The sequence below is a fragment of the Canis aureus genome, chromosome 2, assembly GCF_053574225.1.
Source record: "Canis aureus isolate CA01 chromosome 2, VMU_Caureus_v.1.0, whole genome shotgun sequence".
Classification (NCBI taxonomy): Eukaryota; Metazoa; Chordata; class Mammalia; order Carnivora; family Canidae; genus Canis; species Canis aureus.
In genome coordinates, this window is record NC_135612.1 from 69,965,245 (window position 1) to 69,980,181 (window position 14,937).

General features: G+C 43.2%; 1 protein-coding gene across 4 annotated transcripts in view; it reads left to right on the forward strand.

The window, feature by feature from the left end:
* Nucleotides 1-14,937, forward strand: part of CLNK (cytokine dependent hematopoietic cell linker) — a 202,878-nt gene that overhangs the window by 163,421 nt on the left and 24,520 nt on the right. For all 4 annotated transcript variants that reach the window (XM_077878198.1, XM_077878231.1, XM_077878220.1 and 1 more), the window contains 5 exons: nt 345-455; nt 7,140-7,167; nt 10,469-10,487; nt 12,357-12,438; nt 14,424-14,464. In XM_077878198.1, the coding sequence (XP_077734324.1) occupies nt 345-455; nt 7,140-7,167; nt 10,469-10,487; nt 12,357-12,438; nt 14,424-14,464 (281 nt within the window). The remainder of the gene's footprint in view (nt 1-344; nt 456-7,139; nt 7,168-10,468; nt 10,488-12,356; nt 12,439-14,423; nt 14,465-14,937) is intronic.

A 14,937-nucleotide genomic window follows, 5' to 3' on the forward strand; every position in this document is an offset into this window, starting at 1 on the left:
CTTTGGGGCGTTTAAAGAGCTCACATCTTCCAGTCGTCCTCAAACCCAGACAGGCGGCATGTTGAGCAATCTGTGATGCCCTGCAGAGGATGACATCATATCCTTTGGAAAACAGAACCAGACCAAAGAGCATGTTGTGGGGAGGGAGTTTTAGGCTCATTGGGAGTGACTTTAGAGTGTTCTGATCATCAAAGCTACCTGAAAATGATCAGATTGCCCTTTAAAGCAGCCAGCACCCCAAAACTAACTTCCCACCCAAAGCTGGGGACACAGAAGGCAGGGCTGGCTGAGGAACCACCTGCACAGCCAACCTTCTCAGACTCTCACTGTGACTCTTTCCACAGGCCACCCGTCACTCTTCCAAAGAAATACCAGCCCTTGCCACCCCAGCCAGAGAGCAGCTGGTCACCCCCCCCTCAGAGGCTCAGCTTTCCTGAAGTCCAGAAAGGGCCCAGGTGACAGGTTTGGTGTTGTCGCTGGTGGGTATGGGAGGGCAAGGAGGACAACCAACCATCTCTGGAAACAGGCTCCCTACTGTGCTCGGAGGGGCTGACCATGCCTGGAGCGAACATAGTCTTAGAAACCTGCACTTCGATTCTTTAACAGAAAATCCACCTTCTTTGTAATAAAATGAGTTACTGAAACAAAGGCTCACTTGAAACCCGAATTCATTATTGAAGAAAATGGTAAGTGCCAGAAAGGAATCAGGACTTTTTATGTAAAAACCGAAAGGGTGTTCAGGCTATCAGCAGACCAATTCCGACCCCCAGCTTCTCACCACCCAGGCTGCAGGAATATTATCACGCGTGAAAACCCATTTGTCAATAACGGGTTTGACAATAATGTTTTTGGCAAATAATTAAAAAGCCAACACTCTGGCATGAAGAGCTGACGACAGAGCCCCACTCCCAAACATGTGGGGCATCTGGCAGCCAGCAACAATCACGACATGTAACAAATGTGAATGGGCTTCCCCTCCTCCCCTCCAACAGAGTTTGAATTTCCAAAACTGCCTTATTTTAGAAGGCAGAACAGAAGTTAGCATTTCTCTTTGCTCCTGCATGGAGTGAATGACACTTTCCTACTGCAATCTTGAATCAGCAGATTGGAGCCAAGGCATTAATTAGTAAGCATTTTTTCAAAGATCCAGAAATTGAAAATATCAGGCATATTTTGAGCTTCTGTGGAAAACCCAGTCAGGTTCTGATGGGAACGTGGAAGAGCCTAAAATGCCATTTCCCCCTTCTTTTTCGGGCGAATGTCTCTTCATCTGTTCATCCTTTGCAGCCCCACGCAAACACACCTCCCGCTCTCCCCTGTGCAATCTCACCTCCTCTGCCGGCTTCTCCACTGGCCTCACAGTGTGGGGAGGGATACAAGCGCTCAGGTGTCGATTCCAAATGCCCCAGCTAAAATTTAGGTGCTCCTTCTTCTGAATGGGCACATTTGGGGCAGCAGTTCTCAGCTGGAGGTGACTTGGCCCTCAAGTGAAATTAGCAGTGTCCAGAGACAAATTTTTTTGTGACATGTCAATGGCAGGAATGCTCCTGGCATCTCGTGGGTACAGGCCAGGGACACCACTAAACACCCTACAGTGTATGGAACAGGCCCACAACAAAGAATAATGGGCCCTAAAAGGTCAATAGTGCAGAGGTTGAGAAAATCCTTTAGAGCAAATTACTCACCTTCACCCAGCTCTGGCCTTTTTCAGTGGTAAAGGGAGGATTGCAGTAATACCTACCACCTAGCTCATGGACTAATGTGAGAATTACACAAGCTTAATCATGCCAAGTGTTCAACGCTGCTTGTCCAGCATATAGTTGTGGCTCCCATTACCTGGAGCCATTTCCTGTTGCTGGCTTTCCCACCCCCGACCCCGTATAATTATTTGGATGCAAGACTGTCTGTTTCACCCCAAAAGGAGGCACTGACTTATTTCAGCGTGAGTAGTTCCTAGCACAGTGCCTGGCACACAGTACACTTTTGATAAATCTGTAATTCCTTCTGCAATTTCCAGAGGGTCCTAGCCAGACCGGGAGTCACCAAATGTGCTCTGTTTTGATTTCTAGTTTCAAAGTGTGAAAGACAACAGCCAACAGTAGACCGTCAACCCCGTGAAGTGGTGTCATCAGTATTGGAAATGTAAAATGTATCACTCCCAGAGACTACTGACCAAAGAGTCTAACATGTTCAGAACTGGTCAAAACTCAGAGAAGTAAGAAGATAGAACACAGGATGAACAAAATATCAGAGCTCATGAGGTTCTTCAATGTGGAGAAAAAGAGAATTTTCTCTTCCTTCTGTTTCTTCGTGCTGGAAAGAACAGGTGTTGGGACCCAGCAGAACTGGGCTTGGATCCCAGCTGAGCCACTTCTGGCTGTATCAGCTCATAAAGCTCTTATGACAGTTCTGAGTTTCCTTATTTGTGAAAACAGCATAGCCATCCCCCTGTGACAGAGTTGCAGTGATTTCTCTAGGGTGCCTAGGATAATATCTGTCACTGCACAGGAAAGAAAGAAAAACACCTGAACATCATCTCCCATATGTACCCGACAGAATCAGGCACCTATAACCCTATTTTTCTCTTGAAATACAGGCTATATATTCTAGTGCAATGTTCCTCATCCTGGCTTTACATTAAAATAATCAGGAAAGCTTTTTAAAAAGTACTATTCCCCATTACCTGCTTCAATCACTCATAGAGATGAGAAGGAGCCGTCACTGTTTTTTAAAGCTCTCCAGGGTGAAGCTGATGCGCAGGCAGGGCTAAGGACCCAGAGGGAACCAGGTTCTAGGAATCTATCTGCAAAGCTTTGACGGGCCTTAGGCCTTCCCTACATATGCTCAAGCTTCCAGTGTCTAAAATAATGCTCACTTGAGGTGTAAATGAGTTCCTCTGCAGTCTGGATCACTACAGCTTATTATGCAGCCAACGCCATCGTGTTGGAATCTTTACAAATCTCCATTTTGCATCACTGGGGTTTCTGCAGCCATAATTAAATTTGTTTAATCACTTTTAGAAGTGATGAGAACCTGGCTGGGTCTCTTTACCATAAACCTCTCCAGAGGGTCATTACATCCCACCTCACTGTATCCTTCCAGGAGTCCTCTAAAGAATGGTTTTCAAAGGCTTGGTGGCTGGCTGATAGAAGGTGCCCGGTAAAAATCACTTCCCTAACCTTTGGGTACATAGGGTCACTAAGATTCACAGAAGTTAGGTGACTTGATCAAAGTTATAGGATTGGTGTAGGACCCCTGAGGGATCAAAAAAAAAAAAAAATACAGAGCTTGTGTGAGACATCAGGAATGTCACCCTGAATGAGAAAGAGTTTTGCTATAAGAGGAGAGCTTCCAAATTCATTCTGAGTTGGGCACCATATTGGTAGTCAGATGGCCATTACTAATGACACACATGTTGACTGTCAACAACCACAGGAGGCTGTGGCTAGGTTCACTGTCTCTGAAAACAGAAGGGACACTGGAGAGCTAAGCTGCTTCAGCCCATTCAGGAAGACTAGGGCCCACTCCCCTCCTACCAGCTGCTCCTTAGGCTCTGGGGGATGGATGGCCCTCCCTCAGGGGAGGCAGTGATTGACAGGTAGCAGTCCACAGCAGCCACGGAAGGCAGCTGACAGCTGTAGCCCTATACAATGGCCTCTGCTCCCCTGACAGTGAATGTGGCTCTGGCTATTTCTGCATCCATTTGTCTCCCCAGGCTCGGCCAGTCTCCATTTGAAAGCTAGGTCTTGGCTTCACCAAACCATTGCTGAATAGAAGCACTTCTGTTAATGAACATGCAACTTAAATCCTTCATTGACGACTGAAAATTAGAAGAGGACTTTGAAGTCTGGGGAATGTTTGTGGGGCATTCCCTTCATGGACCATTATTATGATTTTTATCCTATCCATGTACTTAATTATTTTTTGCTCAGCAAATTTTCTTTAAGGTAAGTAAATTTATTTAAAAGGGAAACATCATTACCGTCACTACAACACAGCCAATTTCAGACCAAAATTTTGAGCCTGGGGCATTTTCTGTCTCTTAAAAGAGACGACAACTAAAATGCAAGAGCAGTATTTGGATAAAGTAACCTCTGTACTGAAACTCTCTCTTTGACATAATTAGAAAGAGATTAAAAAGGGAATAACTTTCCCACGATGTAGCCATTGTAATTTTAATACCATGGCACATGCACCAAAGAAAAGCATCCTGAATAATTGTCAGAGAAATGGAACTTTGCTGAGTGCTTGTTACACAATGGACCCAATTCTGGGGTCTTTTGGATGCTTTACCTCATGTAGTCCCCCAACCACACTGTGCAGAGAGCTGTATCACAACCCCCAGTTTACTGAGGGGGACGCAGAGGTCATGAGTTGAGACGTCTCCCTGCAGCTAGCAAACTCCAACCCCTCTGTGCAGGATTCAGCCAGAATGTAATTTAAAGAAGGTACCTGATATTTAACCACAAAACACCTGTTCGCCTAACTACAGTTTTCCCTTTGAACCAGCAAAGCTGGCACCGCATCAGTTCAAGCAATTTCAAGGACAAAACTGTACATTCTGATGATGTAGGAAGTGCAAACAAAAGAATCTATGGAGATATTGAGAAACTACAGTCCTTTAATAGAAAGGAAGCCTGGATTACCATGAAGATACACAAATTTGTACGGGAACAGGAACTTATGGATGGGAACTATGGATTTGAGAGCATGAATTTAATTATTATCTTTATAGTTTTGCAAGATGTTGCCATTGGAGGAAACTGGGTGAGATGCACACAAGATCTCTCTGCATTACTTCTTACAGGAGCACGAGACCCATAATTATGTTGGAGCAAAAGTTTTATTTAAAAGAAAATATGACTGTTAAAGGTGTTCTGAGGACAGAAGGTGTTATTTTCTTCCAAATAGCTTTCATGTATATTATTTCATGAGCACCTTAATCAACCCTCCTCATTTCTGTGTGGGTTTACCCATTTTACAGGTGGGAAAATCAAGCTTCAGAGAAGGGCTTTACTTCTTGAGGATGAGGGAGCTCACAGATGACAGAGCAAGGATTCAAACCCAGTTTATTTAAAACTAAGCAAAATCTAAGGGACACTCAAAAATGGCTATTTTTATAGTAAAGTGGATTATCCTCAAATACACAATGAGCACCGATTATGCAGAGAAAAGGATGGAGGGGAAGCTTATTCATGCTATGTAGGCAGTGACCATGGCTTATAGGCTGGCCATCTCCAAAACAGAACACAGGACAACTGACACGAGATGAAAGATGCTCTCAGAGAGGCAATGCGATGCAGTAAGGAGCCAAGTGCCCACCCTGCTCTGCCATTTTGTGACTGTGCAGGTCTCTCTATCTTCATAAATGTCATTTAAGAGGACCCCCGCCCCTCCAACCACCACCAAAGCCTGATGCCTTCATTTTATAGGTAAAGGGAGCAACTAACTTGTAGAATCTTGTCAACATAGGCATTTCCATGCCCAAAGACATTGCTGTGCACAGAAAACCCTCCTATAATGACTTGGGTTATCACTTAAAAATCCAGTTTTTTAATGTTACCACTTCCAAAGCCTAGCTTTCCTAAAGCCTCAAATTTCCATCAATAAAGTATATTGCTGTATTTATAAATTGAGCAATTTTATCTCAACGGAAGGACACTCTGTCACACTAGGTAGGTTAAGGAATCTAGACAGCAAGACTTATTTATAAATTCAGCTAAACCTCCTTAAGCATTTGAAATACCTTTATATATCTAACTTTAAACCCTAACAAGCAAAATTTTAAAAATTTTATAAATCTTATAAGGTAAATATATATATCTAGAAAAATTCAAGTTCCCTCAAACAGTTCAAATTCTTTATAAGTGGAGTCAAACATAGCTTAACTCTTGTAACTTAAAATCACAAGTCTAAAATCAATTGCACAATTTAAATTGAAGCCACATGGCCAATTGGTCAGTAGTCCTAAAATGCCAGATCTCTTAAACATTAAAAACAGAAATTAGCCTCAATTTAACCCAAATAATTAATACTATGGGTGTTTGTTCTACTTTATTACCTCTAGTCATATCTCTTTATCGTCTAATTTGCCTCATTGAAAGGGGGAGACAGGGAGTACCAGTTGGTACCGATGTACCAATTCTGATGGGCTGATGAACTGGTTACAAAATATGGCCCTTGGTCCAACTGCCTGCTGCTTGGTGGTCTCAGAGCAGGATACATGATCCGAGCACTGTGTGCTCTGGGGCTCATCTCCATCACGCTAGATCAACAGTCTCCATCTGAGGCTGGTGTTGCTGCCTCAACCTCCCCACATTCCCTCAGGGCCAGTTTCCCACCAGCAGACCCAGGCAGATAGAATGTGCCCACCACCCCCACACTTTTCATCATTCCTCATCTGACTTTGACCACATTCCAACAGCAGTGCTCACGGAGTGCCCCACATTGTCATCCTTATCTCTAGCAATCCTCACAATAACCCCCCAAGATGAATGGCTTTGTGGCCAGTCCACAGATGAAAAAGATGAGGCTCAGAGGGGCAAACTGACTAAATTGTCAGTATCCATGAAAGGCTTGCCAGTTCTTCTGAGACCTGCCCAGGACCTCACATTACCGCACTGCGTGTTGAGTTCTTGTCTCATCATTCATTCCATGGTTTGTCTCAAACCCTCTCATGGAAGCCTCCCTCCTCTGACACATGGCTTCCTGGGATCCCACCAGACCCTACAATTTCATACATAGGACTCATCACACTTCCTCAAAGCAAAACACTAACGGTTTGCAATCAAGGTAATAGTAGCAGATCTGACTGTGCTAATGAATCCAACACAGAAAACTAAATATAAGGAGAAAAGATGACGTTATTTAAATTCTCTGAAAATGAAAAGCTAGTTTATTCACGTCCTTTCTGTCACCATCTTTCATATTGCCTTGTAACTTCTTCAGTAGCTTAGAAAATTATGAGAAGAAATAACCTGGCTTTTGCTTTATAGAACAGTGATGAATATCACAGTGGACCATGGGCAGTTAATTTGGCAATGAAAATGCAGTCAAGGGCTTTTAAGGGCTTTTAAGGGCTCAGAGTGATTTTATCTTGATCATTATGAACTGTAACACCGTATTTCTTTTCCTTACAGGCAAATAAGCTTAAAGGACTTAAGTGAGGTAAGTGACAATTTTGTCCTCGGAAATAAAGAAGGATTTCTGTGCATTAGAGTCTGTGATGGGCAAGACACTATTTGATTCGGAGCCTTTATCACACTTAATTTTCATAATAGCTATGCTCAAAATGTATTATTATCCCTACTTTAAAAATGAGAAAACTGAACCAAAACACGTTAAGATCCAGATCTTAGACCAAGGTCTTATTCTGTTTTATTTTGAGTAAATTCAGTACTTAGAGTTCCCTGGTCCAATGAATAGCATCCCAGTTTCCATGGAAGACATAAGGCTTCCACGGAAGGCTTCCAGTCTTCAGTTATATAGAAATAAGGTGTTGCAACTGTACTATACCTTGCCATTTGTTCTTCACAAGAAAGGCAACATGGCTCAGAACGAAAATTTTGATATACAAACCCACACAGACCTGGGTTTGAATCTAGCTGTGCCACATACCACCTTTGTGAACTTTGGCAAGTCTCTCCCCTGCGTGCACATGTGCGTGAGCGCGCGCACACACACACACACACACACACACAATCCACCCTTCTTTTGGTTTTCTCGGCCATAAAATAGAGATATACTTCTTTGCAAAATTTTTATGAAAAAGTTAAAGTAAGTCAAAGCAAATGCATCAATGACCAAGTGAGCAGTAGAAGCTCAATAAATGGCATGAAAGTCAGGGGCTATGGAGCTGCCTTAGAGCCCCTCCACATTCAATTCCTTGACCCTCAATGAGGAAGTTCCCCAAGAAGTGGTGGGTCTGCTGTAACTGACGGAAAGTCCTGGTAATACAACCAGAGTGACCTCATCTCATTCCCACTGGCTTCCTAAGGGACCTGGTTCTTGCCTTAGTATGTCAACTATGCTCCTACATTAAGGTGGCAGGTTAATTTATTTTCTTTCTTTTGTTCTGTCTTTTATTTGGCTTTATGAAAATACTAAAATCAAACGTCACATTTCTCACTTGTCACTCAATAAGACACTTTTACTACCTTTCATCCATCAGACAATCATGGCAAGGAGGATGGTACATAACTCCTGAATGAGAAGGCCTGCCCTGGTTCTCATCAGGACCTCACCCAGTTCCCCCTCTTTTGGGAGGTGTTAGATTTTCCAAGTGCCACCAGGAAGGAGAAAGGCAGGTGTGGCACTCTGCTGCTGGGCACTCTCAGACTCCACCACTTTCTTCCTGTGGGTCAAATTGATGTGTCTCCAATAGCAGATGGCTGCCACCCAAGATGATCTATAGTCCACAAACTAATTGGTCAGCCTGCAAAGACAATAAGCCCTCCGATCACTAAGGAGCAAGAAGGAAGTAGTGAGGTCAGCCTTAGACAACAGGGGTCAAGCAGGACAATCTGTTTTCTTTGTCTTTGGTTGGCATTCTAGAAGTAGATATCATCTAAACAACACAGCCTAGTGGAAAACACATTCTTCCTCCTTATCTTTTGCCAAGACACTTCCCCATTGTTTGTCTGGGCCAAGAGTCAAGGCCATTTCTCCACCACAAAAGCCCATATCATGGGGCAAATGCCATCCTTGGGTGTGAAGTGCTTACTCACATTATATCTTGGGAACCTGAACCCATTCCCAGCAGAAATGGTGTGCTGCCCACCCCAACTCAAATTCACAGAGCACATCATAGTTGCCAAAGAGAGACTCATTGTCTCACTTAATTCTCATAAAACCCTAAGAGAAGAAGAAGCCTCAAGGAGGTGGAAGACTTGTCAGAGTCTCCACAGCAGCAGCAGACCAAGCCAGCCTCTGAAAGTCCAGGTCTACTCCCCACTCTATGACTCTCTACCTCAGGAAACAGAGACACCTCCAAGTGAAAGTAGCTTGAAAGAAAAAAAGAAGAAAAAGGAGGGGAGGGGAAGAGGAGGGAAAGAAAGAAGGACAGAGGGATGGAGGGAGGGACATAATGAGGCATTACTCTGTAGCTTGAATATGTTTATTTTTTAATAACCAAACAAAAAGGTAAAGTAGGTAAACTAGAGAGATTTTCCCCCACTTTTTTTTTTTTTTTAAGATTTCATTCATTCATTCATGAGAGACACAGAGAGAGAGGCAGAGACATAGTAGAGAGAGAAGCAGGCTCCATGCAGGGAGCCCGATGCAGGACTCGATCCTAGGTCTCCAGGATCACACCCTGGGCTGAAGGCAGGGGCCAAGCCGCTGAGCTACCCAGGTGTCCCTTCGCCCACTTTTCTAATTGCATTCCACTTTAAATTCAGAGCCCTCAAGCACAAAGTGGGCTGGATCGCAATTAAACAAAATACTTGCTCTCCCAGACAGATGGCTTCTTAGCCATTTTTCTAGCTCTGCTCCCCCAACTCTTTCAACAAGCCTGAGATTGTCCTGGACAAGACTGTCTCCACAATAACCTCAGATTGGGCACTTTGAACTGCCAGGTCCAAAGTCCTGGGGAAGACCCAGTGGGGAGACTTCCAAACCACTCAATAGAATGTTCATGACCCTTTTTACTTAGCCTATAGAATTGCCTCATTTGCTGTCCATGATGAAAGTATGGCCTCTTTCCAGAACCCAAGGGGACACCGAGGTCTTCAAAACAAAGGGGCTTGTCTGTCGCTAGCTTCAAACAAGAGATTCAATGCTTCTCTGAGCTATTTGTTGCTGAAGGTTTCTTGTCTGCGAAGTCCAATTGAGTCAGGAGACCTGGGCTCCAGGGTCAGTACACCCACCCATACCCCCACACACACACCTGCAAGTAAATACAGAATAAGTCCAGTTTGCAGCCTGAACTTTTCATGTAACATTGAGACATGCTTGTAGCATAATGCTATTTCATACTCTACATAAATACTTGGAATGCATTTGTAATACTCCAATAAGTCAGTATAGCACCAATATTTACTTAACCATTCTCACTTAGATGGGCATGTAGATTGTTTCCAGGACTTGACACTATAGGTAATGATATACTGGTCATATTTGTGCATGGAACTTGGTCCAGATTTCAGGTGTTTTAGGAACTATTGGGACGAGAATAGGAGCAATCCTAAGGTTGTTGACAGCTATGGTTCAGTTGTTTTCACAAGAGTCAAAGTAACTTATGACCTCATCAGCAGACTGCATATTTGCCTGTTGCATCACATAGAGAGTATAACATTTTGATTATTGCTTCGTCTTTTGGAGAATTATTTGTAGGTTTTAAAAAATTTATACTAACAAAAATGTTGCCCAAATTCCACTAACCAGTTGCTCCAAAACACATGGTTTAATGTAAAATTCTCTATCACCAAGAGTCACTCAATATTACTATTCTTTTGTTCATTCAATGCAGGTCCTAGGAACAGAGAGAGGTAAGCTGTTTACATTTGTTTTCATAACCTGATACCATGAGGTTGAGTTCCATTTCCAGATTTATGGCACTAGTTATTTTTTAAAAGGATTGTTTCAGGGCCTGGGATACACGAACACCTGCGTGTGTGCATGATGATGTAATCCAGACAAGCCCAGGATCCCACAGTCTACTCAAGAGCCCTCTGGTTGAAATAAGGTGATTTAAATTGGGGGTGAGCTGGAGGTCCTGCTTCTGCCACAGGCAACTGAAAAGAAGGAGGCCCACTGCCAGCCCCTGCACCACTTTAGGAGACATGGATGGCCAGCGCACTGCTCAGGAGAAGCTCTTGGTCTTCCCAGCTTTGATGTCACCCATGCACACACAGACATATACCCTCATTTGAGTGCACACACTCATAGACACATGTACACATTGTTGGTGTCATTGTGCAATGCAATCCAACATTCACTTGGTAGTTGGCAAGATGCTAAGTAGCAGTAAGTTCATGCCTACCTTTGAAATACCATTCACCATTTGCTTACAATAATGAATTATGTCAAAGCCAAAGGGCCTGAGCCATGGCCCAGAGTTAATACAGACAGCATAATTCCACAAAGCACCACTGGGTTAGGATTTCAGAGGCTGCCACCAACTCACTGTGTGGTTTTGGACACATTGTGTTGCCTCTGTGGGTCTCAAGTCTGCTCATCTTTATACTGAGGAAGTTAGGCTTGAGTGGGCCTCACCTGGGTTTGCTGATTCTCAAGTGTCCCTGTCGGAGAAGTGGGGGCCAGCTGGCAATTCTAAATAATTTTAAAACCTAAAGGAAACTGTGTCCTTTTCCACACTGAAGCTCAACATCCTAATAAAATGTTCAGATGTTGTCACCTTGGACTTCCATGATTATCAGTCCAAAGATGTCATGTTGCTCCGCTCATGAGGGGCAGAGGCTCAGGGTTACTGCTGAGGACATGAAATGATTTTATGGGATGGGTGACTAGTAGACCAGGCATCAACCCCAATCATATTGCAAGTAATCATAGCCCTCAATTGAAGGTGTCCAGTCTGTGACCCACCTTGGACAGAGCAAGAGCACAGAGCAACAACCAGAACTAAGACATGAAGTCGATATGCTTCCTTAACTTTACTACATACAACTGCAACTGGAAGAATGTTTTATGGCATTTCATATCATAGTATGATTATATGCCCTTGGTGATTTGAATGCCAGATTAAAATCTATTCATGATGAAAAGGAAATAGTGGTCACACCCGTAGCATATGTAATTACTAAATAACTCCAGTTCATATGGTTGGCAGAACTTTTCAAAATTTAGAGATCAAAAGGGAAAAACTGAGAAAAATGTATTCCTGCTGGTAAGCAGGTAGAAAAGGCTGGTCTACATCAGAATCCTAGGAGCTCTCCAACCCTGTCACAGAGGAGATGAGAGACTTCTGGAGAGCATGGACCAAGCACTGGGCAGCCCCCTGGCCAGAGGAGTTCTCGGTTTCACTTTTTTATTTATGTCCCTACATAAGTTTTCATTTGAATGTGGAATTCAACTTTGGTTCCCTTCCCTGTCAACCCCTTCCAGTACCAAATACCTTCCAATGTAATATTCTGCATTTCAGGAAGCTCAATGATGAATTCCAGATTCATTATTCTCCATATTTTTGAATATTCACTATTCAAAGCAGTTTTCAGAGCCTCAGAGAGAAGCTGTGCCCGGGGCCAGAGGAGTCATGGAATATGTAGATCACAGTTTCTGCTGACCACAAACAGCCCCGCTCCTACTGATCAGAGATCACACGGATGAAATTATAGAAGTTCCATTAGGTCTCATTTTCTTTGTACAATCTGACCAAATTATATGACTCCTTTATGCAGTTCCTCATTATCAGATGAAGCCTGAATCAATTCACCTGTCACAAACTCAAAGTATTCCAGAGATCCCTCTTGTCACTGCCAGGTAAGGAGCCAGGAATGCCTTGTTGGGAGGCAGCCTGGGGGTCAGGCCATGTGTTGTCTTGGATAATGACACACCCAGGCTTCCTGAGAAATGGGAAATCTTTGGTCTTTGAAAGCCCAATGATGAGGCCCAAGGGAAATGGGTGAGTCACAGTTGTTAGGGAAAGCTAATGGCATTGTTCTTCCTGCAATTTACTAGTGATTGCTTGTTAGAGAAGTCAGGGAGATCTGAAGGCTTGGATGTTAACTAGACAGGATTTACTGAAATGGACACAAATCGTTCTGGGGAGAAAAGTTGGTCATCTCATATTATTTTCAGTTGGTTGCTTGTAGGTTACCACACACAAACTTACAGTTTTGAACAAAACTTCATAGAGGGTTGGAGGTTGGAAATGCCATTATCTGATTTAAGACTTGCCTGATCAGGTTATTGTGACAACTGCTGTCCCAGCTGAAGATCTGAGGAAGCAAAGGCTCAGGCCCGTTGATTCACTGAGCAAGTTCACTACAAATTAGTGGTGACTTCCTTACAACAATATCCAGGGCCTCCAAAATTAGTGCTTCTAAGGTCTCCATGATCCCAGCTGGCCGGTGGCTTTACCTCAGTTCATGCCACTTTCTCACGGTCTCAATCCCTGTTGTCACTGACTGCAGGACATTGGCACATGCTATTCCGAATCTCTCTATACCACTTCCCCCCATATTTCCCTCTCTCCATCCTCTCCCTGCTTGGGAAACCCTTCTTCAGCCACCAGACCCAGCTTAAAGTGACACTGAATTTAGGAGATAGTTTTGACCCACTCCCCAAAGGGAGTAAACGAGGCCCAAAGAGGCGGAGCTCCTTACCACTCAAGTCCAGCTTCAAAGCCCAGACACTTTTCAGTAGCCCATGCTGCCAATAATGGCTTGATTCTGAAAATGCATGGATGTTGACTTTCCCTGGTGCCCTGCCCACAGTTAAGATGCTATCTTTTATTTATTCAATAAATACTTACAGGAGTGTACCCTGTTTCTGGTAGAACAGAGTCGTGATTAGGAGAGGCTCACCAGAATCAGACTGCCCAGCGTCATCATTAGCAAACCATGTCTTTGGGCAACATTACTCATCCTACAGTAGAAGCTAAGAGCAGAGCCAGACCTGTTTCAAGTGCCCGATAAATATCAGCTCTCACTGCCATGGCCAGGCCTCCACATCAGGGGCACGACCTCCCCTTCCCTTACTTGCATATTGTTCTTTTTATTGTCTTTTATTATATTTTTAAAAGATTTTATTTATTCATTTGAGAGAGAGAGAGAGAGAGCGCAAAAGAGAGCACAAGCCATGAGAAGAGGCAAAGGGAAAGGGCTAAGCAGACTCCCCACTGAGCAGGGAGCCTGACATGGAGCTCCATCCCAGAACCTGGGATCATGACCTGAGCCGAAGGCAGACACTTCAGTAACTGAGCCACCTAGGCATCCCGTCTTTTATTTTATTTTTATGATCCTTTTTCTTTAAGGAACCCTTATATGGATTTCCTTATAATAATCCAGTTTTCTCACTTAGCTCACATTTCAAGATAGAGGAGCAAACTAACTTCTGTGCTCCTCTTGCTCGCTATGCCTCACTCTTCTCAACTAGTAAACAATTTCTATAGAATATTAGCCTCAACCCACCACCTATCATTTTCTATAATGACTTGTAATTACGAGGCAAGTCTGAATTCATGGCTTCCAAAAGCAAAGAATCATGATATGCACTCATTGAAATACAATAGGAAGAACTCGTATGGGTCAATTTGTTCCATATCTGTTGGCCTGCCTTAAGAAAAGAGAAAAAGAACCAGCCTCCTATTACCTTACAAAACAGAAATTCTTGTGACACAGCCAGTAAAATATAAAGTGCTTTGTAAGTGGGACTTAGTCCATTATGACTGACCTTGCCTTTGAGTGGAATTTCACCTACCATAAGAAACACCAACATTCTGTCAATTCTAATATTTCCTTTAGCTCACCATTCATGATGAGGAATCACAGTGTACAAAATAGAGGTAAGAGCACCTCAGGTAAGAATTATAAAACAAACAGGTAAGCCATCACACTACAACATTCCTGCGCTGTGACTTAGGTTTGTGAGCCTCAACATCATTGAAGTGATGCATGTAGGTGCAATTAGCTCATTTTCATTGAAAGATAGTATTCCATTATGTTAATATCACAATTTTTTGATCAGTCATTCAATATGATCACTTAGGTAGTTTCCAGTGTTTTCTTCTTAAGAACATTACGATGTTATGAACAACATTTTAGAAGTTTTCTCAGGTACACAACATGGTAACTTCTCTAAGAGTGAAATGTCTAGGTTGGAGGGTATGCCTCTCTTCAATTGTACTCGATGCATCTTCCAAAGTAGACATAGTAGTGTCACCAACAGCATATGAGTACTCCTCATTCCCCATCATCTCCAACAGTTGTTCCTGAAAAACTTTTTAATTTTTGCAAATCCTTTGGTTATAAGATATAT